At 45.9% G+C, this 26,810-nt stretch overlaps 2 protein-coding genes across 7 annotated transcripts in view; both read left to right on the top strand.

Moving 5' to 3' along the window:
• Window positions 1–5,470, top strand: part of WIPF2 (WAS/WASL interacting protein family member 2) — a 54,675-nt gene extending 49,205 nt beyond the window's left edge. For all 3 annotated transcript variants that reach the window (XM_066263695.1, XM_066263694.1, XM_066263693.1), the window contains 2 exons: window positions 1,567–1,668; window positions 1,912–5,470. In XM_066263695.1, the coding sequence (XP_066119792.1) occupies window positions 1,567–1,668; window positions 1,912–1,952 (143 nt within the window). In that variant the 3' untranslated portion in view covers window positions 1,953–5,470. The remainder of the gene's footprint in view (window positions 1–1,566; window positions 1,669–1,911) is intronic.
• A 1,561-nt stretch (window positions 5,471–7,031) lies between these two features.
• On the top strand, window positions 7,032–24,695 carry CDC6 (cell division cycle 6). 4 transcript variants are annotated; one of them, XM_066263686.1, is made up of 12 exons: window positions 7,032–7,051; window positions 11,381–11,571; window positions 12,742–13,026; window positions 13,151–13,350; window positions 13,983–14,158; window positions 14,773–14,879; window positions 15,716–15,855; window positions 17,675–17,775; window positions 18,921–18,985; window positions 22,384–22,586; window positions 23,422–23,562; window positions 23,842–24,695. In XM_066263686.1, the coding sequence occupies exons 2-12, from the start codon at window positions 11,394–11,396 to the stop codon at window positions 23,929–23,931; spliced, it is 1,686 nt and encodes a 561-aa protein (XP_066119783.1). In that variant the 5' UTR covers window positions 7,032–7,051; window positions 11,381–11,393; the 3' UTR covers window positions 23,932–24,695. The 4 variants fall into 4 exon arrangements, with proteins under 4 accessions (XP_066119783.1, XP_066119781.1, XP_066119782.1 ...); XM_066263684.1 differs by lacking the exon at window positions 7,032–7,051 and adding an exon at window positions 10,483–10,595; XM_066263685.1 differs by lacking the exon at window positions 7,032–7,051 and adding an exon at window positions 10,503–10,617.
• The last annotated feature ends 2,115 nt before the right edge of the window (window positions 24,696–26,810 follow it).

The raw sequence follows: 26,810 nt of genomic DNA, 5'->3' as shown, positions 1-26,810 counted from the left end.
AGAGGAGGGGTGTGCCCTCTGCTAACTCGTCAGGTCTGGGGTGGAGCCCAAGCAAAGCTATCCAGGTATCATAGACCCTCTGCTGAGGACTCCTGGCAAGAGCTGCATCCCTTTCGGCCCTAACACTCGGGATTCACTAATGGTCGGCTCTTCTCTGTCCTTGTTCTAGTGTGTTCTGATTAAGTGGACCAGGGTTTTTGCTTTGACGCTAAGTCCTCTGGAATGTCATCAAGTCACACCCATAGAATATTTGAGCCTTCTTGTAGAGGGGCCATGAGATGGCTATCCCAACTGTGTCTCAGCGCTAAATGCGGGTAACCTGGGCCAAAAAGGAATGATCTGGTCAGACCTCTCACTAGTTGGTGATAAATATTCCCATTTTAGGTTAATTTCCATCAGTTTGTGGATTCAGTTCAGTTAGTTTCCCATGGTGATAGTCTCTAAGATGACTGGGTGAAAAAACTATATTTTTTCTCTTCCTGTGCAGACAGCTGTGTTCCTTTCCTGTTACATGTCTGATTTTTGGTGGAAGTGTTTGAAAAAAACAGTTCAAAGATGATTTTTTTTTTTTTGTATTTTTCCGAAGTTAAAAGTGGAGAGGTTCAAGACAGACTCCGGCATGCGCCCTCACCGGGATCCACCCAGCATGCCCACCAGGGGGCGATGCTCTGCCCATCTAGGGCGTCGCTCTGTTGCAACCAGAGCCATTCTAGCGCCTGAGGCAGAGGCCACAGAGCCATCCTCAGCACCCGGGCCAACTTTGCTCCAGTGGAGCCTTGGCTACAGGAGGAGAAGAGAGAGACAGAGAGAAAGGAGAGGGGGAGGGGTGGAGAAGCAGATGGGCGCTTCTCCTGTGTGCCCTGGCTGGGAGTCAAACCCGGGACTTCCACACACTGGGCTGATGTTCTACTGCTGAGCCAATTGGCCAGGGCTGAATTTCTTTTTTTTTTTTTTTTTTTTTTTTTTTTTTTCATTTTTCTGAAGCTGGAAACAGGGAGAGACAGTCAGACAGACTCCCGCATGCGCCCGACCGGGATCCACCCGGCACGCCCACCAGGGGCGACGCTCTGCCCACCAGGGGGCGATGCTCTGCCCATCCTGGGCGTCGCCATGTTGCGACCAGAGCCACTCTAGCGCCTGGGGCAGAGGCCACAGAGCCATCCCCAGCGCCCGGGCCATCTTTGCTCCAATGGAGCCTTGGCTGCGGGAGGGGAAGAGAGAGACAGAGAGGGAAAGTGCGGCGGAGGGTTGGAGAAGCAAATGGGCGCTTCTCCTGTGTGCCCTGGCCGGGAATCGAACCCGGGTCCTCCGCACGCTAGGCTGACGCTCTACCGCTGAGCCAACCGGCCAGGGCCTAGGGCTGAATTTCTTAATGTAGAGAGCCTCGAACACATCGCTGTAGTGATGCTGTTGTGGTCCTCAGGAACCCTGTAGGCCAAGGCAGGCCCTCACGTACATCAGGATGATGGAGATGAGTGAGGGAAGGGTCAGAAGTGGTAGAGGTGTGTGGGAACACGAGGGTGGGTTGCAAGGGTGATGTGAATTAATATTCTGTTCCTTTCATAGATGATTTTGAGTCAAAGTATTCTTTCCATCCAGTAGAAGACTTCCCTGCTCCAGAAGAATATAAACACTTCCAGAGAGTATATCCTAGCAAAACAAACCGAGGTGAGAGAAGTCATGAAAGGTTTTCCATAATTGCATAGAAGGAATCAGTGTGCTTTTCTTACTTAGGTTAAAATTTGCTTTTTCTCATCTGCATTTTCTTTATAAAAAACAAAAACGAAAAAGGTAGTCCCCAAATGTCAAAGATTAGCTTAAAGAGCGTGTCTCTCATTTTAGGAAGGTTTGGTTATTAGGGGTTTGATGGGTGACCTTGTGCATGTGGTGTTGATTGTTATTTTTTTTCAGCTGCCCGTGGAGCCCCGCCTCTGCCGCCCATTCTCAGGTGAAGCCGGGCCTGGTCCTGCTCCTCAGGAAAAGGATGGACCCTCTCTTCTTCTCAGACGGCCACTCCCGTTCCCCTGAAACCTGCATGAGAGCTCCCAACGTGTTTCTCCAGTGCAGCCACCTCTAGGCTCCCAGCGTCCTCCCGGCTCACCTCCATCTATGCATCTCGTCTCTGGACTGGTGATTGGACTCTTCCTGTTGACTAGGGTCTCAAACCCTGCACTGTCCCTCCTCTAGCAGTCCCTGCTAGCCAGATGAGGAAAGGCTTCCGTGTCGCCTGCTTTCCTCTTGGGGAAAGGTGCCTTGTTGTGATGAATTAACTCATTGTTGGGGCAGGGTGGAGAATGGTACTCCTACCTCCTCCTATCCACTTGGGGGGAAGCTTGGCGAGTGTACGTCATCATTTAGGAGGCTGGCGTGGCCAGGCCTGGGGAGGGCGTTTTTAGAGAAACAGGAAAGGAGTTTGCAGAGAAGTGATCTGTTTTAAAGGTCAAGTTTGGAGAAGGGAAGGGAATGGGTCTGTTTTATTTTTAGGGGTATTTTGGTTTTGCTCTTACATCACCCCATACCTTCACTCCAGGGATGAGTTGGATATAAACACTAAATACTAATCAGTTACACTAAATATCTAATAAAAAGAGAGGGTGTGATAAACTGGGGAGCCTTTTAGTGCTAGTCAGTTCCTCTGTGCACAGGGACCAGGAGGAGCCATTGAGTCCTCGGGGACTCCCCGCCCCACTTCCTCGGGGTGCTGAGGCTGAGGGACGTTTTTCCTCCCCTCACCACCCAGACCCTCGAGAGAAAAGTCACTTCTGTTCATTCCGGATTCACAACCCCTGAAACTTCCCGTGAGAGAGGAGGATAGGGCTGTGGTCTTGTTTCTAACCTCGCCCTTGAGTCCACCTCAGTCTTGTCTGGCCCTCCGGGTCCTGTCCAGAAACCTCGGCCCCTGGGGGTACTCCACGATGACAGAGGAGGGCAGGGTGGAGCTCTTCGTAGAGCTCATAGCTCATAGACTCTTCATAGTCTTTTCTCCACCACCCTTGCCTTTCCAGGACTGCAGGGGTTAATAGCTGAGTAGAGAAGGGTGAGGCAGCTGGTGGGTGCAGTCACGGATTCCTCTGTGCCAAGAAGCACAAAGCTTTGGTGAGGCGTGTCTCGGCCCGGTTGATCTGTGGCAGCCAGCGGAATGCTGTTTCTTCGTCCAGGTCCTAGTTAGAGAACACAGAGAAAATGGGGGTTCCCAATCTAGGTAGGAGCCGAGCCTGGATGATAGGCCAGGACTTCCCCCTGTCTCATCTGACTGCAGAAGAGGGCTCCTGGGCTCCACACACAGGTGTTTGGTTTGCTACAGCTCTTGCCAAGGGCAGAGGCTGCCCAAAGCTTGGAGAGAGAGCAGGGAGGCCAAGGCGGTTCCTCAAAGTGGTTGCGGTCAGTCAGTTAAAATATTTCACCGGACACATCACAGGTTTGAACTACCTTTGGGACCTTTCCAGTTTATTAGATCACAGACTAAAGGATCTGCGCACGATGTGCTGGTGAAACCAAGGTCTTCCCAATGCTAGAGGAGAGAGGGCTCACTTAGTTTACTTGTGTGGGGTTTGCTATCCTCTGTCATCCCCTGGACCACATTGTCCCTCGGGACAAACAGTGATTAGGTCTGTCATCAAGCCTTTGCTAATCATTATAATTCTCACATTCAAATCTCTTACTAGTTATCTCCCAGCAATGTCCCTGGCATCCTGAAGTGCAGGGAGCTAGGAGGGGGGCGCTCGTGGAGAGGACCGCGAGAGGACAGGGGTACTGCAGCAGAGTTCCGGGGCAGATGCTGACCGCGTACTGAACTTGGACTGTGAAGCCTTCCCATTTATTTTTAAAATGGGAGTTGATGCCTTTTGTACAATGTTATCAAAGTGTATTTTTTCCCCTTTCTGCAAACGTAGAGCATCAAAATAAGTATCACAAGTAAAAGCCAAGCCCCAGCTTCTCACTGGGGTTGATCTCTTGCTCCCCTGTGACCTGCTGCCCCTCGTGTTCCCCAGCATTTGGACTGTGTCACATGAGTATTGATGTGTCTTCATTTTCTTGGCCTCATGAGAAAGGCCTGGGCCTAGATCTAGTCAGATGCATTTTCTTCAGTGCATGGCAGTGACACAGTACTTACTTAAATGTTTTGCCTTATACATTATTTCGTCCTTCTGTTTATAACATTTACTATCATATGTATTTACTATTGAAGAATGGGAGTGTGATCCTCATAGTTATTGATCTATTTTGTATGTTGTAAAAAGCTTGTAATATAGATTTAAGGTGGGCTGCAAGAGCACTAAAACTTCTCACCTTTTAAACCGCTCCTTTTATCTGCTTATGGGAGTGTCATCTCTTCAGTGGAAGATTGGGTGGTCTCATGTTGAGGCTGTTGCCCAGTCCCATTAACCCCCTTATCCCCTCCCAGAAGGAGGAGACATTGCCCAGCTAAGCATCAGGAAGCTGCGTTAAAAGCCCTTGTATGGGTTTGGTTTTATGATGTTTTTCTCTAGTGGGAAAAACTTAATACAGTAGTTGTTTCTTACCGCCCGTTCTGGGAAGCAGGGCAGTGGCCTCCAGACTTTTAAATGAGCTAGATGCCCCTCTTCCCCCTCTTCTCTGGTCACCAAACCTGGATCAAAGTACTTTGATATTCCAGGTGTGGTTTTCTCTATTGTGGGGATTTCCTCCAGCAACAAAACACCATCGTTTTCACAGCCCACGTCCACAGGGAGAGCGTCCAGGGCTACCCCACCCAGTGGGTGTGAAGCTGCTGTCTCCAGAAGTTCATCCCAGTCCTCCCAGCTGGCAAAGGCAGGGAGACGGGCCACTGGCCATTGCACTGGGGGCACCCCCTCAGCCCATGGCTTCCCAACTTGAATCCCAGATTTACCTCCAGGGAGAGGTGAGAAAAAATTGTAAATAGACTTGCTACAGAGCAACTCAGGTTGGGGTGTGTTTTAATTCTCCTGATCACTTGAAATAATCTGTAGTCTGAGTGCTTATGGGAGTGGGGGGAAGTGTGACTCCAGGGTCTTCTGTGAAGCTCTGGGGGTGGAGTATAGGGCGTGGGAGGCCCTTCAATGGCACCACACTGAGCTGCCTGTCCTTCTGGAAACCCAACCTACAATCAGCTGCAATTAGATTCTTCCCATTCCAGTCGTAGTTTCTTTCCCTGTTAAATATCAGTCCCTGGCTATGTAGTCAGGGTTGCTTTCTGTAAGCCACTCTAATTTAGGGAATAGAAGGTATTACAAATCTGCCTTCAGGACGCATCAGAATGAAACAAAACTACAAGCACCTTTAAAACATATTTAAAATAAAAAAAGGATAACTTTAATCGAAGGAAGGGTTTGGTTCCATTCAACTCCACGTTCATTGTGCCTTTACTTGTGTTAGAGTTCTGTGCTTTCTCTCTCCCTCTTTGAAGCAATTAAAATCTTCCTTGATAACCACTGTTTCCTTCTTCCTACTCTTGTTTCTGACATCTTAGTGGGTTCCCTAATTGTCTTACATCTCATTCCACTGATGGCAGAGGGGCCAAGCCTACTTTTATCATGTCTTCATTTCCAAGACGACCAACACGAAAGTCAGAGTCAACACTGAATAAAAGACTAGAATGACGTGTGAAGAGTGTGAATGTGTATGTGTGTGTCCATCTTTGTCTGCATGTGGATCAGTTTCTTTTAAAAAAATAATTTATTGTATGATTTATTTTGGAGTTATATTCTGATTACAGTGTTCCCTCTCCCAATTAGCATTGATTTTTTTCCCCCCAACCCCCTCTAAAATGTATAATCTGGTCTCAGGTTGGATTCTTGGGTACATTTGCTTCCTCTGGATGCCATGCAGTTTAATTAAACCTTGCTTAAAAACAGAAACAGAAAACTGGAAACTGTGTCCTCTTGTCTGGAATATGGCCTCAGTGGTGGTGTAGGGAGGGGAGAAAGTCTGTTGTCTTACATTCCAGGGGGTGTGGAGATTTGACTCCAGGCCCTCCGAGGGAATAGATACACTGGCGGGTGGAAGCTTCGGCAGCTTTATAAGGGTTTCCTCTCCTCCCTTCATGCGGTATTTTGAAAATCACACTTCTAGGTAGCCGCGCGGACTGGGTGATTCTGATAGAGTTGGCCTTTATTTATACTTGCCACCTAACTCCCCTTTGCTTATGATTTCAGGAAACCCAGGACACCTGGCCTTGCATCCTTTCCTTATATCCCTTGGTTCTCTCTGCCTCGTTGCTGTGTTGCACGGCAGGGTCTCACTCTGAGGCGTGGATGATGAAAAGGTGGGGGCAGAGCATGCAAACTGTGTGTGTCTGTTTTTATGAGTGTTGGCAATTTTTCTTCACTGCTTTTTAAGTTGAATTCTTAGCTGGCTTTCGTGAACTTTGACTTCAGGTGTTAAAAACTAAACCAGGCGTTCTCTGCTTACTATGGTCAGCTGACATAATCACCACTAAGACTTCAGGAGATTAATTTGCACTTTCATCCCTAGCAAAGATCTTGATACTGTTTCCATGCTATTTCATAATGGATGTGTGTATGAATCACTCACATAATTTGGATACCAAAACCTATGAGCGTGAGGGGGGAGGGGGAAAAGGTCTCCTTCATTTCATCCATACTTGCCAAATTGGCCCAGTTCCTGACTATCTGATCATCATTGTTATTAATATGATTAATAAACTACCTATTTATTGACTTAATTGTTCCTCCTGTGACTTCAGTAGCCCACAAATGGAGCTTGCCTAAATGACCCTCAACTTCCTAATGCTACAAGAAAGCTTAAGCTTTATCCATTCTTTTGGGATGGTAGTTATGTGTGTGTGTGTGTACTTGCACAAATGGGTGCCGGACAGGTTGGTCCAGTGTGATTTGGTTCCTTCCTCCATGATATTGTGTATGAATTAGCAGTTGATAAGGACAGTAGTTTGCCTGCTCTAATTATTGCTGAAACACCCTGCTCACTGTGAATGTGCCTCCTAAGTATCTCTTGGCTCAACTCGGCCACAAACTGTGCAACTCACTACAAAGAAAGCTACCTGTCTCTGGCTTCCTAGTACTCTTCAGAGGTAAGAGAACTAAAATGTCAACCTCCCAACCACCCCAGAGGATAACTATGGGGAAAAATGCTTCACCTCTACCATCGCTAAAGCCCAGTCTGGATTGTTTTTACACATAATTGAATTTATTCTCCACTTCTATGTTTAGGTGTGTCAGATTTAAAGGATTATATGGTATCTGTCCACAAAATGTGTTCATGAAAAAGGTGGATATGCATTTGGCAGGAATGGCCTTTCCATTCAGCAAGCATTTTTTTTTTTTTTTTCATTTTTCTGAAGCTGGAAACAGGGAGAGACAGTGAGACAGACTCCCGCATGCGCCCGACCGGGATCCACCCGGCACGCCCACCATGGGGCGATGCTCTGCCCATCCTGGGCGTCGCCATGTTACGACCAGAGCCACTCTGGCGCCTGAGGCAGAGGCCACAGAGCCATCCCCAGCACCCGGGTCATCTTTGCTCCAATGGAGCCTCGCTGCGGGAGGGGAAGAGAGAGACAGAGAGGAAAGCGCGGCGGAGGGGTGGAGAAGCAAATGGGCGCTTCTCCTGTGTGCCCTGGCCGGGAATCGAACCCGGGTCCTCCGCACGCTAGGCTGACGCTCTACCGCTGAGCCAACCGGCCAGGACCTCAGCAAGCATTTATTGCATGCTTTACTCTGTGCCAGGCATCTACAATAAGAAGATGAATATGATATTGCCTTTGCCTCCAAGGGGCTCAGAGCCTAGAACAGGACTTCGGGACAGCTACTGGGAAAACCTATGCAGGGTATTAAAAGGCTTTATACAATAGTAATTAGCCAGGGAAGGAGGATGTTGAGCAGTATTCTAGACAGAAGAAATAGAACAGAGACAGAAGCAAGAAACAGTCTGGTGGTATGTGTATCATATTACTGGAGTATCGGAAAGGGAAAGCTTCAAGTAGGTAACCTTTTAGAGACCTTTCAGTCCTGCTTCCACAGTGGTCATTCACTCTTGGAGCTTTTTTTCGGACCAGTGCTGATTTCCTGGTGAGTGTTTTCATAGGCTTTGATATGCACATTAAGTACTCATAACTTCCTTTGCTTCCTCTCCCCCACTGGAACTGAGTGAGGTTGTTCGCCACCATCCCTTAAGGCTGGCTCGCACCTTTACCGTTTCAGGTTACTAAGGACAATTTTTAGGTGCCTAAATTATAAAAAATATTTACCGTAAAGGTTGTTTCCAAGGTTCTATTGCCCTATTAAGAGACCAAAAATACCATCAGGTCAAGAAGCCTCCATTCTAGGATAATACTTTTTATATTCATGGCTGCCTAGTCTCTTCACTCTTACATCTTTTTTTCTTTTTAATTTTTCCATTTCCCTGACCAGATAGTGCAGTTGGTAGAGCATCATCCCAAAGCACAAAGGTTGCTGGTTTAATACCCTGTGAGGACACATGCAGGAACAGATTGTTTCTTTTTTTTTTTTTTTTTTCATTTTTCCTGGAAACGGGGAGGCAGTCAGACAGACTCCTGCATGCGCCCGACCGGGATCCGCCCAGCATGCCCACAAGGGGGCGATGTTCTGCCCCTCTGGGGCGTCACTCTGTTGCATCCAGAGCCATTCTAGCGCCTGAGGCAGAGGTCACAGAGCCATCCCCAGCGTCCAGGCCATTTTTGCTCCAATGGAGCCTCGGCTGCGGGAGGGGAAGAGAGAGACAGAGAGCAAGGATGGGGGGAAGGGTGGAGAAGCAGATGGGAGCTTCTCCTGTGTGCCCTGGCCGGGAATCGAACCCGGGACTCCTGCACGCCAGGCTACGCTCTACCGCTGAGCCAACCGGCCAGGGCCCAGATTGTTTCTTTCTCTCTCCATTCTTTTCTTGCTAAAATCAAATACAAATTTAAAAAAAATTTTCTCCCCATTGATTTGAGAGGAAGGGAGAGAGGCATCAACTCATTTTCCACTTGAGCACTCATTACAGTAGTTGCTTTTCCTATGTGCCCTGACCAGGGATTGAACCCCCGACTTCAGTGCACTGGGAAGTACGCTATTCAGCAGCCTGGCCAGGGCCAACTCACTTTTGAGCTCCTAAAGCTTTCCCAAAATGTGCTCCTTCACCATCTCTTCCTATTTAAAAGGCTATTTTAGAACCCACATCTGTCTAATCTTCCCCCATGTTTAAGTGGTCAAGAGTTTGATCTCCTGTCAGACTTTCTGAGTTCAAGTTCCAGCTCTCCCACTTACTATTTGTATGTATGACCTTGGGAAAATTTACTGATCCCCCTCTATTTCCATTTCCTCATTTATAAAATGGAAATAATGCCAGCTTCATGGGGATGCTTGTGAGAGTAATAAGGTGATATCGGTAACATGCTTGAGCCCCGTCCCTGGCATACACTTAAGCACTCTATATTGGTTTTTATCTCCTATATGAATTAACTGCAATTACTTGATTGTAATATTGTTTTCCTGTTTCTCAGCTTTATTGCTCTATTTTATTTGATATTGAGGGATGAAAGATAAATCCTGTACTATCACCTAGAATTGGGTTTTGGCCTTTAATGGAAGCAGAGGCTTAGCTAGGTTATTAGCTTTGAAGTTGGCCTGTAAATTACTGCCCTCATTTATATTTTTTCATTAAAAGCTCAGCTTGCCTCTTCTATAGCAGTCTTCTCTGGCCCGGAAACCCTAGTGTTTGGCCATTAAAAAAATATTTTAAAATTAAGGGATTATAATTCTGTCCATTCCCCACAAAGTGTTGATTGATGGGATTAATGATAAGAAAGTACACAGAAGATCATATTCTTACTATCAACAAAATAAAAGCAAAGGCCTGGCTTTCTCACCTTTGAAACACAAATCGGGGATACTATAATGAGGTATAGTGTATTTCTTTAATACATGTGTAGAACTTGACAAAAAAAGCACTGATTTGAGTGTCAGGAAGTCTGGGTCCTAGGCCCTGCAGCAAGATGCTGTGACCTCTAATTAACCCTCAGTACATTTGCTTTGTGCCTTATAGGGTTGAGCGTTAGAGAGATAAGTAAAGTGCCTAGCATCATACCTAGTACCCAGAACCGCTCCCCAAATAGTGGGCATTATATAGTAGCTTTCTAAAATTGTATCCTCTTAGGATAAATGCAGCAGTGAGAAAAGCAATCACATCTTTACACTTTCCCATCGAGAGAAAAACGTAGAAATAGAGTCGCGTAAGGCCAAGACTACATCTCCCGCCGGGCTTTGCGGCGAGTGCAGTTCGCCTTACCCAGAGTCGCTCCCTACGCTACACGCTACCGCACATCTTTCCGAGGAGGTCCCGGATGTAGATGGGCTCCCTGTGCTCGATGGGCGTGGCTTCATGGGAGCGCTGAGGCATGGGGTCCTCTTATTGGTTGTAGATTGAAAGTGAAGGGGTGGTGGGCGTTGGCCAAGACGAGCGGCGCTCAGGCGACAGCCAATCAGAAACCTGGTCGGGCTTTGGCGGGAGTCCTCAAAGCTACGGCTGAGCAGATTTGGCGCGATCGCTTTTGACCTTTGCTGCTGCTGGTTTGCTCAGGAGCTTGTGAACAATCCCTGAAACCTTGTGTGAGAAAGGTGAGAAGAATCCGACATTGAGGTGACGCAGCCCTGTGGGGTGGAGAGGAGAGGATTGCTCCGAGAGGCCTGGGGTCAGGGAAGTAGCAGAGTTGGGTGACAAGGCCCGCAAGTTTCGATAATCCCCGAGGTGAAGTGAGGGGAGGAGAGCTCGGATCGCGGGAGGTCAGGTCGGGTAAGGAAAGGGAGATGTGCGCCCTCGGAATAGTCTGGCACTTGTGCGAAAGGTAAAGGACCTGAATGTAGCAGGAGGGAGTTGTTCCGGGGTGGGGTTGAGTGTTGTGTGGAATGGGGACAGTACAGAGTGAGGCCGGGGTGGCGGGACGACTGTAAGTGTGGAAAGTTGCTGGGCGAAGCTGGTGATCAAGACCCACGCCGAACTTGGAGTGAGGGAGTTAGAAGTGCTATAGAAGTCAACCAAGGTAAACCCCCTCATCGCGTCGCTCAAGTGGCTAAGAACTTGGAGCCGGAGTGCCTGTTTTGCTGTGACTTTGGGCCGCTGTGCGCCTCTCAGTTTTCTCATCTTCAAGATCATTTTAATAAGAGTACTTACCTCTAAAGTAGTGGTAAAACTTAGATGAGGCAGCACCTAAAATGTTTGTAACAGCTTGGTAGGCAGGTTTTCGCTGTTATTGCATAGATGTGAATGGGAAGCAGAACTGATCGCTAAAATATTGTTATAACTTATGAAATAAGTGTGGATCATCGGTATAAATTCCGTGTTACTTATTTTCCCTTCAGTTTTGCATGTTGACTGGCTGTCCTGTTCTCTCTTTTGTGCCCAGCTGTGTTGCCATCATGCCTCAAACCCGATCCCAGTCACAGGCTCCAATTAGTTTTCCAAAAAAGAAGCCATCTCGGACATTGGACAAAGCTAAAAACTCCAGTGACACCAAGCTAGAGCTGACGAATGCCGAGGCCATACCCCGTTCTCCTTGTGTAAAAAGTCTGCCTCTCAGCCCCAGAAAACGGCTAGGTAAGCTATCCGTTATTTAAGTAGTTTTTGACTGGTAGCTCTTGACCTTTCTTTATTCAATAATAAGTTGCCTATTCCTTTGAAGCACCTAAGTTCTGGTAAGATCGCTCTGTTCATTTTGGTTATTTTCAGGATGGTGGCTAAGTTATCAATGAACTTCAGAGTTAAGATCTCTTTCTGAAGTATTCAATAGGTATGATCTTCAATTCCTTAAACAAACTTAGTTCTGTTTGTATTTTAAATGACCCTGCAGTTAGCTGTACTGTGTAGTATATATTTTGAAACGTGCCTTGATAGTGATGAAATTAAGAAACACCGGTGACATTCTTGCATTAGCACAGTAGTTGGTAATTATTTCTTGTTTTAGATTTTTTTTTTTTTTTTTTTTGTATTTTTCTGAAGCTGGAAACGGGGAGGCAGACAGACTCCCGCATGCGCCCGACCGGGATCCACCCGGCACATTCACCAGGGGGCAGTGCTCTGCCCATCTAGGGCGTCACTCTGTCGCGACCAGAGCCACTCTAGCGCCTGGGGCAGAGGCCAAGAAGCCATCTCCAGCGCCCGGGCCATCTTTTGCTCCAATGGAACCTCAGCTGCGGGAGGGGAAGAGAGAGACAGAGAGGAAGGAGAGGGGGAGGGATGGAGAAGCAGATGGGCGTCTCTCCTGTGTGCCAGGAGACGTCGGTCCGCACGCCAGGCCGACGCTCTACCACTGAGCCAACCGGCCATATTTGTTTTTAATGAGGGGTGATTGGACAGAATCTAGAGACATTTTTGGTTGTTAACACTGAGGAGGTGTTACTGTCATAGTGGATAAAGGACCAGGGGTATTGCTAAATATTCTACAGTGAACAAGGGGACCCACACACACCCCAAAGTGAAGAATTATTTTGTCCAAGATATCAATGATGCCAAGGTTGAAAACCCCGTTTTTAGAACCCACTTAGAATTTTATCCCACTAAAACCCATTTGGTTTCTACCGAACAGTAGTAAGATTCAGTGCTGCCATCTGGTGGCCAGTGTTTGCTACTAAAATGAGAGGCATTTTATTTTGGTGGCGCTGATGGAGGTAGAAATTCACCTCTTTCTGAGGAAGGCAGAGAGCTTTGCCAAAGCCTTTTACTAAAGACTGCTGTGAATGACCATGTTTTGATTTTTATATGTTTCAGGTGATGACAACCAATGCAACACTCCCCATTTACCACGCTGTTCGCCACCAAAGCTGGGCAAGAAAGAGAACGGCCCCCCTCGCTCACGTCGTGCACAGAAGGGACGCAGATTAGTATTTGACAATCAGTTGACAATTAAATCTCCTAGCAAAAAAGAAAAAGCCAGAGTTTGCCAAAACAAAATACATTCTTCAGTTCGAAAAAGTCAAGAGACCACAACAAATTCTGAGCAGAAATGTCCGCCAGAGAAAGAATCTGCATGTGTGAGACTGTTCAAGCAAGAAGGTTTGTTCTCACACAGCAGCTGTTAGTGCAGCCTTGTAAACAAGGGCAATGTTTCCAAGTGAAACCCATTGGGTCTTCTCAGTCACCTCTGTTGTATCTAATCGTCCTTTCATGTCTGGCACAGGCACTTGCTACCAGCAAGCAAAGCTGGTCCTGAACACAGCTGTCCCAGATCGGCTCCCTGCCAGGGAAAAGGAGATGGATGTCATCAGGAATTTCCTGAGGGAGCACATCTGTGGGAAAAAAGCTGGAAGCCTTTATCTTTCTGGTGCTCCTGGAACTGGAAAAACTGCCTGCTTAAGCCGAATTCTGCAAGACCTCAAGGTACTTGGAGAGTCTGCATTATGATGCTTTTGCTAAAATGACACTTAGTTATTAAGGGTTAAGAAAAAGTAGAAGAGCCCTGGCCGGTTTGCTCAGTGGTAGAATGTCAGCTGGCGTGTGGAAGTCCCAGGTTCGATTCCCTGTCAGGACACACAGGAGAAGTGACCATCTGCTTCACCCTACCCCCTTCTCTCTCTTTCTCCCACTCTCTCTCTTCCCCTACTGCAGCCATGGCTCGAAAGGTTCTAGCAAGTTGGCCCCGGGGCACTGAGGATGGCTCCACGACCCTCGCCTCAGGCGCTAAAATAGCTTGGTTTTCAAGCAATGGAGCAGTGGCCCCAGATGGGCAGAACATTGCCCTGTAGGGGGCTTGTCATGTGGATCCCAGTTGGGGTGCATGTGGGAGTCTGTCTGTCTGCATCAATGCCTCTCACTTAACAATTTAAAAAGAAAAAGTATAAGTTTTAGGTGAAGTCCCTCCCCCAAAAGATGTTTTTAGTTTCACTGTCTAAATCTTTCCAAATGAAACTAAACCTTATTCTCTTGTATACTATTATCTCCTCAAAGACATTTCAGGTTTCATCAAATCCTTATCTGAGGCCAAAATAACTCCCATGTTTGCATTTTTCTAGAAAGAACTGAAAGGTTTCAAAACTATCATGCTGAATTGCATGTCCTTGAGGAGTGCCCAGGCTGTATTCCCAGCTATTGCTCAGGAGGTTTGTCAGGAAGGAGTGTCCCAGCCAGCTGGGAAGGACATGATGAGGAAACTGGAAAACCATCTGACTGCGGAGAAGGGCCCCATGATGTAAGTATTGCTCTGCCGCATGTTTGTTGCTCTGTGAAAATCTGCACTGTCTGTTACCCACAAGCTCACATTCTAATCTCTTTAATTTATCTGTTTGCTCATAAAGGAAATTTCCCTATATTTGCTCTATGAGAGGTAGTTACATAAGCTGAAAGGGAAAGAAGAAAGGAAAATTGCACCTTCTAATTTTAAATTGGAAAAATGGTTTTAAACTAAGTGCTTGAAAAACCTAAATGTTACTTTTGCATGATGGTGGAGGGGGATCATTTGTGACAGTGACTGGAGATAAAACAAACTGTGACCTTCAGCCTGACCTGTAGTGGCACAGTGGTTAAAATGTCCACCTGGAGTGCTGAGGTCGCTGGTTCAAAACTCCAGGCTTGCCCGGTCAAGGCACATATAAGAAGCAGCTCCTGCGAGTTGATGCTTCCCTCTCCTCTCTTTGTTCTCTCTCTCTAAAATCAGTAAATAAAATCGTTTTTAAAAAGGAAAAAAAAAAAAAGATCTTCAAACTGGTCCCAGCTGTAGGATGTGACCTCGAGTCAGCCCAGATCAAACAGCTTGGAGAGTTAAGGAGGTGACCGTGGATACTAATTGTTTCTCTTTCCATGCAGTGTGTTGGTGTTGGACGAGATGGATCAGCTGGACAGCAAAGGGCAAGATGTGTTGTACACGCTGTTTGAATGGCCATGGCTAAGCAATTCTCGACTGGTGCTGATTGGTTAGTGCTCAGTTGTTACTGTTACATGGTGATTCTAAGGATCTCTTTGGCTTATTTATCACCTGCTATTTTCTATTAAACCAGCTTTCTGCTTTTTTATCAAAATAAGAAAATTACCATAAAACAATAGTAATTTTAATCTAAGAAAAATCAGTTTTGTTAAATCTGAATAAAAACGACAATACTGCATTTCAGAGACAATTGATTTTTGGAGCATCTGATTCTGCTTATCAGTGAACAGTTTAACTTGAAAAGAGCGTTCTGTGATGACTAGATACATCTTCCCTAATGAGTATGGGTTGAGGGTGGTGGGGTGGCAGTGGGAAGCAACACTTGGATTGCTGGATTAGAACTGGAAATGTAATTCAGCTTTCAGATGGTTTATTTTTCTTTTTTTTTTTTCTTTTTTTTTTTCCATCTTTCTGAAGCTGGAAACGGGGAGAGACAGTCAGACAGACTCCCGCATGCGCCCGACCGGGATCCACCCGGCACGCCCACCAGGGGGCGACGCTCTGCCCATCCTGGGCGTCGCCATTTTGCGACCAGAGCCACTCTAGCGCCTGAGGCAGAGGCCATAGAGCCATCCCCAGCACCCGGGCCATCTTTGCTCCAATGGAGCCTTGGCTGCGGGAGGGGAAGAGAGAGACAGAGAGGAAGGAGAGGGGGAGAGGTGGAGAAGCAAATGGGCGCTTCTCCTGTGTGCCCTGGCCGGGAATCGAACCCGGGTCCTCAGCACGCTAGGCCGACGCTCTACTTCTGAGCCAACCGGCCAGGGCCTTATTTTTCCTTTTATGATGACTTGACCAGTGATGGTTAGTGTCCCTTATCTTCCTCAGGCATTGCTAATACCTTGGATCTCACAGACAGAATTCTGCCAAGGCTTCAAGCTAGAGAAAAATATAAGCCACGGCTGTTGAACTTCCCTCCTTATACCAAAAATCAGATCGCCACTATCTTACAGGATCGACTTGGTCAGGTGAGTGGCAACTATTAAACCAAATTGTGTGTTCCATATAGTGCCTGTGTTGGGGAAACCGAACGATGGCTCTAAAATATTTATTGATTGATTTTAGTGAGAGAGGAAGGGGGAGAGAGAGGAACATCAATCTGTTCCTGCATATGCCTTGACCAGGGATTGAACCGGCAACTCTGGTGCTGGTGCTTCAGGACAATGTTATTATACCCTACCAAGCTATCAGGCCGGGGCTAAATATTTTGTTTTGATGGTATTACTAAGCATGGAGTGCCTATGGGCCCTTGTGAGAACATTTTTATAAGAATTTTCTGCCTGACCAGGCGGTGGCGCAGTGGATGGAGCGTCGGACTGGGATGCGGAAGTACCCAGGTTCGAGACCCCAGAGGTCGCGCGCGGGCTCATCTGGCTTGAGCAAAGAGCTCGCCAGCTTGGACCCAAGGTCGCTGGCTCCAGCAGGGAGTTACTCGGTCTGCTGAAGGCCCGTGGTCAAGGCACATATGAGAAAGCAATCAATGAACAACTAAGAAGTCGCAAGGCGCAACGAGAAACTGATGATTGATGCTTCTCATCTCTCTCTGTTCCTGTCTGTCTGTCCCTGTCTATCTCTGCCTCTAAAAAAAAAAAAAAAAAAAAAAAGAATTTTCTGGCTCTGGCCAGTTGGCAGAATGGATAGAGCGTTGGCCCAGTGTGCTGACGTCCGGGGTTCGATCCCCTGTCAGGCACACATGAGAAGCAACCATCTGCTTCTCTTCCCCTCCCTCTCTCTCTCTCTTCCCCTCCTGCAGCCAGTGGATCAGTTGATTCAAGTGTCAGCCTCAGGCACCAAGGATAGCTCAGTTGATTCGAGCATTGGTCCCAGACGAGGGGTGCTGGGGACATGCAGGAGTCTGTCTGTTGAAAAAAAAAAAGAATTCCCACCCACAGCTCCATTTATTGGGTGCCTCGGTATTGACATAAAAATAAAAGGGGACCTGGACCAGTAGCTCAGTTGGTTAGAGCATCGTCCTGATACACCAAGGTTGCAGGTTTGATCCATGGCCAGGGCACATAAAAGAATCAACCCATGAATGCATAAATAAGTGGAACAACAAGTTGATTTTCTCTTTCTTTCTCTCTCTTTTTCTTAAATCAATAAATAAAAAATTTAAAAACAGAATTAGAAAACACAAAAGAGAATGAAGGACAAAAAATAAGGAATTACTCAAATGCTTCTTTTTTTTTTAACAGAGACAGAGTGAGTCAGAGAGAGGGATAGACAGACAGGAACGGAGAGAGATGAGAAGCATCAATCATTAGTTTTTCATTGCGCGTTGTAACACCTTAGTTGTTCATTGATTGCTTTCTCATATGTGCCTTGACCGTGGGCCTTCAGCAGACCAAGTAACCCCTTGCTGGCTTTTTTCCCTCAAACCAGATGAGCCCGCACTCAAGCTGGTGACCTCAGGGTCTCGAACCGGGTTCTCTGCATCCCGGTCCGATGCTCTATCCACTGCGCCACCGCCTGGTCATGCAAATGCTTCTTAAATAAAGGCTTTCAAATAGGGTCTGAAAAAACTTTCTCTTTTGAAAATGACCAAATAGGGTTTTTTTTAGTTTAGTTTTACTAATTTAAGTTCTGATTGCCTTTTTTCCCATTTATGAATCTCGACCACATTCCTACAGACTGCTGAAATGTGTAAATTTACTTATGAGCAGAAAAGGCATCCCTTAGGCCCTACATGGTGGCCATCAAGTGTGATCATATTTATGTCTGGGATCTCAATCACAGGGATGAGGACTGTTATAGTTCAAACTGTCACCTTCTGTGTCTTGTCCAAAGGTCTCCAGAGATCAGATTCTGGACAATGCTGCAATTCAGTTCTGTGCCCGAAAAGTCTCTGCTGTGTCTGGAGACGTTCGCAAAGCCCTGGATGTTTGCAGGTGAGTTATGGCACTGTTGGCTGCTTTTATTAAAAAAAGAAATGCTGTTTAATTGTCTCATGTAACTCAACTGAATGTGGCTTAAGAGGTTCCGTTCTGCCACTTTTTATGCTCAGAAAGGAGGACTTGTTTCTCAGTGGGGAGTTCTGCATCTCCACCCTGTTAATGTCTGAAACATTATCAGTCCATTACCTATAGCGGGGAGGAACAAATGAGATGTTGCTGGCACTCCCTGTGGTGATTATAGATTGGTTAATTACATTTGTATTAAAAAAGACTCCAGTTTACTTTTCCATTAGCTGGTCTCAAGCAGGTTTATTTATGGACCTGAACCATCTTTGCCTTTAGACATTTTTTTCCTTTCTCTGCTTTTCTTGAGCACCCCTTCCTTCAGTTGGTGGTCCCCAGAGTTGTACTCCAGACCTCTCTCCCTTCCCATCCCCCTGTCCCTCCTGCTGGGGAAAGTCTCTGTGCTGACTGATGAAATTTCCTCCTTCCCAGTAGGGACACTGGGTCCATTAAAATGATACTTGCTGTGCTGGCCCGCTGGTCCTACCTCCCCCTGTTGACATACAGAAGATCCAGGTCTGGCTTATGGCTTCCTGTGGACAAAGTAGTTTGGAGAGAGCAGTGGGAGAGTAAGCTCTTCATACTGCTAGATAGCATGAGCCTGGATCTGAAAGTTTCCCCTAGTCAGCAAACTACTTGGGTAGAGACTGCAGCTACGAGCGAAAGTAATGTAGGCTGGTGTGGCTTAGCCTACACATACACATGAGGACCCCCCTTTTAGGTCTGGTGTGGATGTGTAGTACTGGCTGTCTGGAGTCAGGTGCCCACCCCACGTATTCCCTCTCCTATCTGTGACATTTCCTCCTCATCCAAAATGTTATTGGTTCAATGTATGATGACCTACTTGGCACCTCTAAGAGGAAATCATGTGTTGAAGTTCTCCAATTCCCTGGTCTGTGAATTATTTCAAGGCAAGTAAGTCTTCTTTAGCGGAGACATAGCCTAGTTTTTTTCGGGGGCTTTAAAATGATAGAACATGTTGGTTTTTGTTATTGTGTCTGTTTTTGAGCTTGGTGGTTTTGGTGTGGTGTTTGGTTTGGCTTGGCCTAAATTAATTTTAGAAATATTTTTTACAGGAGAGCTATTGAAATTGTAGAGTTGGATGTCAAAAGCCAGACTATCCTCAAACCACTGTCTGAATGTAAGTAGTTTATCTCCTTCCCATCTTAGTTTGTAATGGAAGCTTGACTTTCCTGAGGAAAGAGCTAGAAAGATGTAATGACCATAGTTAAATCCACACTCACCCCTGTGTGTGTGTGTGTGTGTGTGTGTGTGTGTGTGTGTGTGTGTGTGTTTGGTGCATTTCATCAGCTTTATTTCCATCTTGCCTGCCAGTTCTATAGTCCGTGCATGACTGAAAATGAGTTCCCCAGGGTGTGTTACATAAATGGCGGGGACAGAGTAAGTTTTCCTTCCCAGCTCTAGGAATGAAAACTGTGGACAATAAGGTTGGCTCAGCTTCTCTCTGGGCACTTAGGTTGTGTGCAGTTTAGTTCTCAGTGTAGATGAGTGCAAAACCTGGTAAATAAGAGTCAGTCGGCAAAAGAATTGAATTGAACTTGGGCTCTCTCAAGCCTTTAAGCAAGTCTGGGAGGGTGGAGGTACAAAGCTGAGATTGCTATAGGAAACAGCAAGCTATCGCAAACATGGGGAAATTCATTCTCCTGTCCCTAGCCTGTTCTCTTAGCTGTGGCAGCTATAAAATGACCGTGAGCGCCTGACCAGGCGGTGGCGCAGTGGATAGAGCGTCGGACTGGGATGCGGAAGTACCCAGGTTCGAGACTCCGAGGTCGCGCGCGGGCTCATCTGGCTTGAGCAAAGAGCTCGCCAGCTTGGACCCAAGGTCGCTGGCTCCAGCAAGGGGTTACTCGGTCTGCTGAAGGCCCACGGTCAAGGCACATGTGAGAAAGCAATCAATGAACAACTAAGAAGTCGCAATGCGCAACGAGAAACTGATGACTGATGCTTCTCATCTCTCTCTGTTCCTGTCTGTCTGTCCCTGTCTATCTCTGCCTCTGTAAAAAAAAAAAAAAAAAATGACCGTGAGCTACATGTCCCGTTGGTGTTTAACATCCAGCGTTCATCTTTAGAAACAGGACAGTCTGATTTGACTGTTTCTTCCTTCACTCCTGTGCTGGTTGAAAATTATTAAAATTGTGTCTAGCACTGTAGTTCCGCAGAGAAAACTTTCTAGTTTTTATCACCTTGTTGAAAGAAAATTGATAAAAATACTTCAGAAGTAGCTACACTTGGTGCGTAGGGTGTTGGTAGGTAATATGTGGCCAATGCACAGACTAGAGACTGGTTTCTATTCAGCTGTCAGAGCATTCCCTTTTCTCCCCCTCTAACAAATAATATAAGGTCTACCGGAAAGTTCTGTCCATTTTTGGAATAAAACAAAATACAAATTTTTCTTACCGTCAATAAACTTTATTAAATAATATAATTGCCATTATTATTAATGATTTCTTGCCAGAGTGAGGGCAATTTGTATATCCCATTTTTGAAAAATGTTTTATCTTTTGATGCGAAAAATTGAACCAGTGCTTGTTTGATATCTTCTTCATTTTTGAATTTTTTGCCCTTCAAAAAATTTTGTAAGGACAAAAACAAGTGATAGTCGGAGGGTGCTAAGTTCGGGGAATATGGTGGATGCGATAGACATGCTTCTGTAGCATTTCTTCCTTGTTGAAATTCGTAAAAATTACAGTGGCGTCAATGAACTTTATCAGTAGCCATGGGTACACTATTGCTTCATACATAAGACTAACGTGGATCAACTTTGTTTTAGTTAATTTGCTACATCAGTATGTATACATTAAGTGATAAAAATAGAGAGGCACACATGCGCCAAATAAATATGTGCTTACATGTCGAAACTTGTGATAGAAACGGACAGACCTTATATTTAAGTGTGTCCGTGATCCCTGACACACACATAGCTAAGAGATTATAAATTCTTGGTTTAAATTATTAGAGTAATCTAATTTCTGTCTTTTGACCTCTGGTATATATAATTAGTTGTTTTTTTTCCAGAGTCAGAGAGAGGGATAGACAGGGACAGATAGACAGGAACAGAGAGATGAGAAGCATCAATCATCAGTTTTTTGTTGCGACACCTTAGTTGTTCGTTGATTGCTTTCTCATATGTGCCTTGACCACGGGCCTTCAGCAGACTGAATAACCTCTTGCTCGAGCCAACGACCTTGGGTCCAAGCTGATGAGCTTTTGCTCAACCAGCCAGCTGGCGACCTCGGGATCTCGAACCTGGGTCCTCGGCATCCCAGTTCGACTCTCTGTCCACTGCGCCACCGCCTGGTCAGGCTGTAATTAGCGTTTAATGGCTGTAGAAAGCTATAGAGAGACTGACTTTGATGATATACAAGGTAGGGCAAAAGTAGGTTTATAGCTGTTTGTATGGAAAATAGTATAATAATTAGTAAATGATAATACAAGAGTAAACTCCCTTTCATGTACTCAGCACAGTCAAGCTACTTCTGCCCAGCCTGTATAAAAAGACACTTTCTAATACATGGCACTAACTGAGCTTCTTGGACATGTAGTGGGTTTGCCAGCATTGAAGCTATTCAGACAAAAACTGGATAGATGACCACTTGTTGGGATTGTTGTAGAGGGGACTCAGCCATGGGGCGGGAGCAAGACTAGGCTTCTAAATTCCTTTCAGCCTTAAGATTCTGCTCCTTGATCAGTGGTCTCCACTTTCTCCACTACTGTTAGTCCTCCGCGGTGTCCCATTTGTAGTAACAAAATAGAAGTAAATGTTTGTGGGCAACTGCACATGACCTCAGGAAGTACTTTAGGCAAAGGTTGTTACAGAGCAAATCCCTCCTGTCTTGCAGTTCATGCATCTCCAAACAATGAGACCATAGTCCATGCAGCTTGTTGGCTGTTTCCCAACCTCCGGCCTCTGAGAGCTGTTATCTGCTACGATATCCAATGACATTTTCTCAAGTGTTGCTCTGCTGTAGATCAGCTTGGGCAAGTGAACCAGACCTCAAAGGGCATTACGGAGGCCGTCTCGAGGCTGTCTTGAGGACTTACGTAGGATTAACCTTACTGTCCACTTAATAATTTTTCCAGCTTTCTTACCAGACACGGCGCTCTTTGTTTCAAGGTTCTGTTCTTCTTTACCATTGAAATATTAGGAAGTTCCAAGGCAGGATATACGTAGTACTTCTCTGTCTGGTCCTTATTCTTTCGTACAAGGTAGAGTTTTATCTCTCTGAGATTTAATTGTGTTCTGCAGGGAATAATAGCTCACCATTCTGCCCAGAAAAAGGAGAACCCTGCTCTCCAAGTCATCCCACAATATTTTGGCCTCTTTTTGAGGACAGTATTGTCTCTCATTGTTCCGTTTCTAGTTACAGAGTTGGAACCTCTGCTTTGCCACTCTGTGACTGCACTTGAATTTCCTTCAGCTGAAACTTAGTATCCTCTGTCTCAATACACACAGTTTAAAAAAATCTAATAAGCTCAAAAAAAAAAAAGTCTAATAAGCTTGATTTATTTACTTTCTAGGTAAATCATCCTCTGAGTCACTGGTTCCAAAGCAGGTTGGTCTTAGTCACATATCCCAAGTCATTTCAGAAGTTGATGGAAACAGAATGGCTTCTGTCCAGGAAGGAGAACAAGATTCCTTCCCGCTTCAGCAGAAGATCTTGGTCTGCTCCTTGCTGCTCCTGACCAGGCAGTTGAAAACCAAAGAAGTCACTCTGGGGAAGGTCAGTTGGGAACAGCAGCAGATGGAGCTGGGGTAGAGATGAGAGTCTGCTTTACAGAGCAGAGACTTTCCAAAAGGCCTCTCATACTCTGGCTGATAGGAATTAAACAGTGGATTTTAACCATTAAGAATAATTACTGGGCCCCTGGCTGGTTGGCTCAGTGGTAGAGCGTCGGCCTGGCATGTAGAAGTTCCGGGTTCGATTCCCGGCCAGGGCACACAGGAGAGGCGCCCATCTGCTTCTCCACCCCTCCCCCTCTCCTTCCTCTCTGTCTCTCTCTTCCCCTCCCGCACTGGAGCAAAGATGGCCCGGGCGCTGGGGATGGCTCCTTGGCCTCTGCCCCAGGCGCTAGAGTGGCTCTGGTCGCAACAGAGCGACGCCCCGGAGGGGCAGAGCATCGCCCCCTGGTGGGCAGAACGTCGCCCCCTGGTGGGCGTGCCGGGTGGATCCCGGTCAGGCGCATGCGGGAGTCTGTCTGACTGTCTCTCCCCGTTTCCAGCTTCAGAAAAATACAAAAAAATAAAATTAAAATAATAATAAAAAAAAGAATAATTACTGGTACCTGACTTTATTTCTCTTGGGTTGTAGTTGAGCATTGACCATTAATCTTCTCCCCTTCCGTGTCTGCCTCAATGAGATATGGAAGCCCCTTTCCTGCTTTACAGTGTTGGTCTCTGGCACTGTATACAGAATGCCTGTTTAAGGATTTTATTGAAAAGAGAGAGAATTAGGGTATTGAGATAACTTCTTTGGCAAACCCAGACTCACATTTCTGAAAAGATTATAAAGTTATAAAATGACTTATGAGCAACATTTGTTCTTCGTTTCCTCCCAGTTATATGAAGGCTACAGTAACGTCTGTCGCAAACAGCAGGTGGCAGCTGTGGAACAGTCAGAGTGTTTGTCCCTTTCGGGGCTTTTGGAGGCCAGGGGCATTTTAGAATTAAAGAAGAACAAGGAAACCCGTTTCACAAAGGTACAACCAACTGCTTCTTTGTGGCATTGCTTTTAATTGTCCTGTTTTGGAGAGCTTATTTTTGCCAAAGTAAAGAATTTAAAATGACCACAATTAGATAAACAATTTGCTTTTTATTAGGTAGAGTTTAAGATCTGTGAGGGTGGGACTGTGGCACGAATGAGATTCTTTTTGTCGGCCATTGAAAACGCAGTGTTTCCTTGCTTGCCTCTTGTGAGAAAAGTTGAACGAGGTTTGTCAGTTCTCCACTGTGAAAAGCTTTTCTTCTCTTCTTTCCAGGTGTCTTTGAAGATTGAAGAGAAAGAAATAGAGCATGCTCTGAGAGACAAGACTTTAATTGGAAATATCTTAGCTACTGGATTGCCCTAAATTCCTTTATTTTATACTAATACCCCACCTGAAAGTATCCAGCTGGTATTTAGAGAGCTGTAGCATTCAGTCTGGTACTTTATATATTCAGGTCTGATAACAGATATGAATATTTTTACTTAAAAGTGATCAGTGTTAATTTATACATTCAAGAATATTTACAGAGAATTCTTATCATTTTTATGCATTAAAAATTACTAAGTAGACCCTTTTAAGTTATATTTACTACCTTCATATGTTTGCAAGGATACAGATTTCTATTGTGAGTGCAATGCGCATCTGTTTGCCTCTTTGTTTCATCAAACGTTGGTGTGTTTGAAAGAACTTTGGGACTAGAATCAGAAGAATGAAAAAGGGTGATCCAGGAAATAAGCCCATCTGCCTGGAGCTTTGGAGGACACTTGGTGACCAAAGGACTGCTTTCTTTTTGGAGTATCCTGTGTCCATGTTGCAGACACTTCCACACTGTGACATTTTAAAGACTCATTGAGTTTCTTCGGCACTCCCCAGGGTGTGGGGGTAGTAGGGAGAATGTAACTCTATGGATTGTGAATATATTTATTTTCAAGTTGTGCTCTGTCTTTTTTAAGTAATCACATTTCCAGAGAGCTCAGACCTCCAGAAGGCACTGTGAAAATTCCTTCCTAAACTCTCCCAGTCTTGTTTTCCTCAGATGAAGCCACTTGTCTCAAGCAAGATACATTCGTTTTGGGTTGGATTTTTATCTAAATCTCATCTATTTCTAGTTCAGTAAAATAATTCATATGGTCACTCAAGTCTCCCCTTTTCTGGGTTTGATTTCAAGTGGCATAAAATGGCAGTTGGTATTGGGGACACCAGAGGGCACCAGTACAACACTGACTGCCTTCAAAACGCAGGCATGGGGCTGGGGTAGTTTCGAAGGAAGTTTGCTTCATTTGGGAGATTGCTGTACTTTTATATAACTCAAGCAAATTCTTAGAATGCAAACCATATGTGATATGAATGGTCTGAGAACCAGTGACCAAGACTGTCCCCTGAGCTCTTCTGCCTCCTCCTACCTTTGTGACATGGACTTGACTTTGGGAACTTGATATGTGTACAAACGATCTGTCGGCCACTGTTTCATTCATGCTGCCCACTGTATCCTTGCAATGTGATCTGGGCTACAGCAGGTGGTATGGGATGGAAGAAGGACACTCGGTGAGAGCCTTCTGAAATGAACACTACCCACAGGTGTGTAGCAGAGCATCCTATAGACAGGACTCAGAATGTTCTCACACTTGTCAGAGAAGTCATCTCTCAGGGTAATTTGCGGGTGGAGGACACAGTTCTATACATAGAAGCTTGGAAAGTGTCCGGGGCTCTAAGGGTTAACAGGCATAATTGCAAAGATTGTCCGAAGGCTGATGGAAAGCAGAGACTGAATGGGATTGAGAACAGATGCGAGGCTTGATTTAAATTACATTTTATTGGATGCTGCAGCCTTAAGAGACGTGACTGCTTTACAGTTTGTTTCCACACTGTGGGCAGCTGCTGTCTGTTCTGTGTCCACAGTAGGATCCTGCCCAAAAAGGAGTGGCCTCCCCACCTCGTTGTATTTGAGGCTTGGCGCCTTCCTCTTAACTGTGGGGCTTGAGTCAGGGACATGGCTTGACTCGCAGTGGGACTGCTATGTATCCTCCGTGGCTCTGAGCCAAGATTGCATTTGCAGATTCAAAGGGGCCAAATTTCTTTCCCCTCTACCTCCTTTCTCTCCCTTTCCCCTGGTATTTGGAAATAGGGTTTTCTGCGTACTAGTTTGTTAGTCTCTTTTCCTTCAGTACTTCCCCCACTGTCAATTTCTAGGTCATCGCTGCTCTTAAAACTTTAGCAATTGGGACAGGGTTGGTTCTGTCAATGATGCGTGAAGCAGACAGAGTCCCCGCTTGGCTTCCGCTGCCCTTGTGGGAGCAAGAGCTGATGTATGTTTGTCAGTGAAGTCTTGAGTGTAATTCAGACAGCCAGGGAGGGAGCAGATTGAAGGGGGGAAGACAGTCCTTGCTGGCTTTTCTCACTGAGCCTGAGAACCATGGGAAGGAGTGGGGTTTGTAGCGGGCCGGGATGGGCTTGTGGTTACTAGTTTTTGCCAGGATCATAGATTTTCACATGGAGTAGTGGCAAAGATGCTGACCTACATTCTTCTTCTCGAAGGTGGTGTGGTGCGTGTCTGTATCCTGGTTTACTTATTTATTTTTCTTCAGAAAAGCAGATCAAGCTTCCATTATAGTGTTGCTGGGGATTGCCATGGAAAACAGACACAATAAAATTGGTGTGAGTTTCAACTCCAGAGCTGCCACTGATATTTCTGGCTCAGTGAAGACTTGCCTGTGGCTAGATAACTGGCAAGAGTATGTGAGGTCCATGCTACCCAGAGATCAAACAAGTTGGCAGACTTCTCTCCCCCACCACCCACTGGGGCTCCCTGCCTTTATTAAGTGCCCCTTTAAGATACACCAATAAGCCTGACCAGTGGGTGGCACAGTGGGACACGGAGGACCCAGGTTCAAAACCCTAAGGTCACTGGCTTGAGCATGGGCTCATCTGGTTTGAGCAAAGCTCACCAGATTGAGGCTAAGGTCGCTGGCTTGAACAAGGGGTCACTCGGTCTACTGTAGCCCCCCGGTCAAGGCACATATGAGAAATCAATCAATGAACAACTAAGGAGCCTCAATGAAGAATTGATGCTTATCTCTCTCCCTGTTTGTCCCTCTCTCTGACTCTCTGTCTCTGTCACACACACACACACACACACACACACACACACACACACACACAAAAGATGTACCAATAGAAACTGGGGAGTAGGAATGAGATAGATTTAGAGATTTAAAAAAATATAAAGAGGGCCTGACCTGTGG

This window comes from Saccopteryx bilineata, chromosome 2, assembly GCF_036850765.1.
Source record: "Saccopteryx bilineata isolate mSacBil1 chromosome 2, mSacBil1_pri_phased_curated, whole genome shotgun sequence".
NCBI classification, from domain to species: Eukaryota; Metazoa; Chordata; class Mammalia; order Chiroptera; family Emballonuridae; genus Saccopteryx; species Saccopteryx bilineata.
The sequence above is the reverse complement of the archived record's forward strand: the minus strand, read 5'-3'. Positions and strand labels throughout refer to the sequence as shown.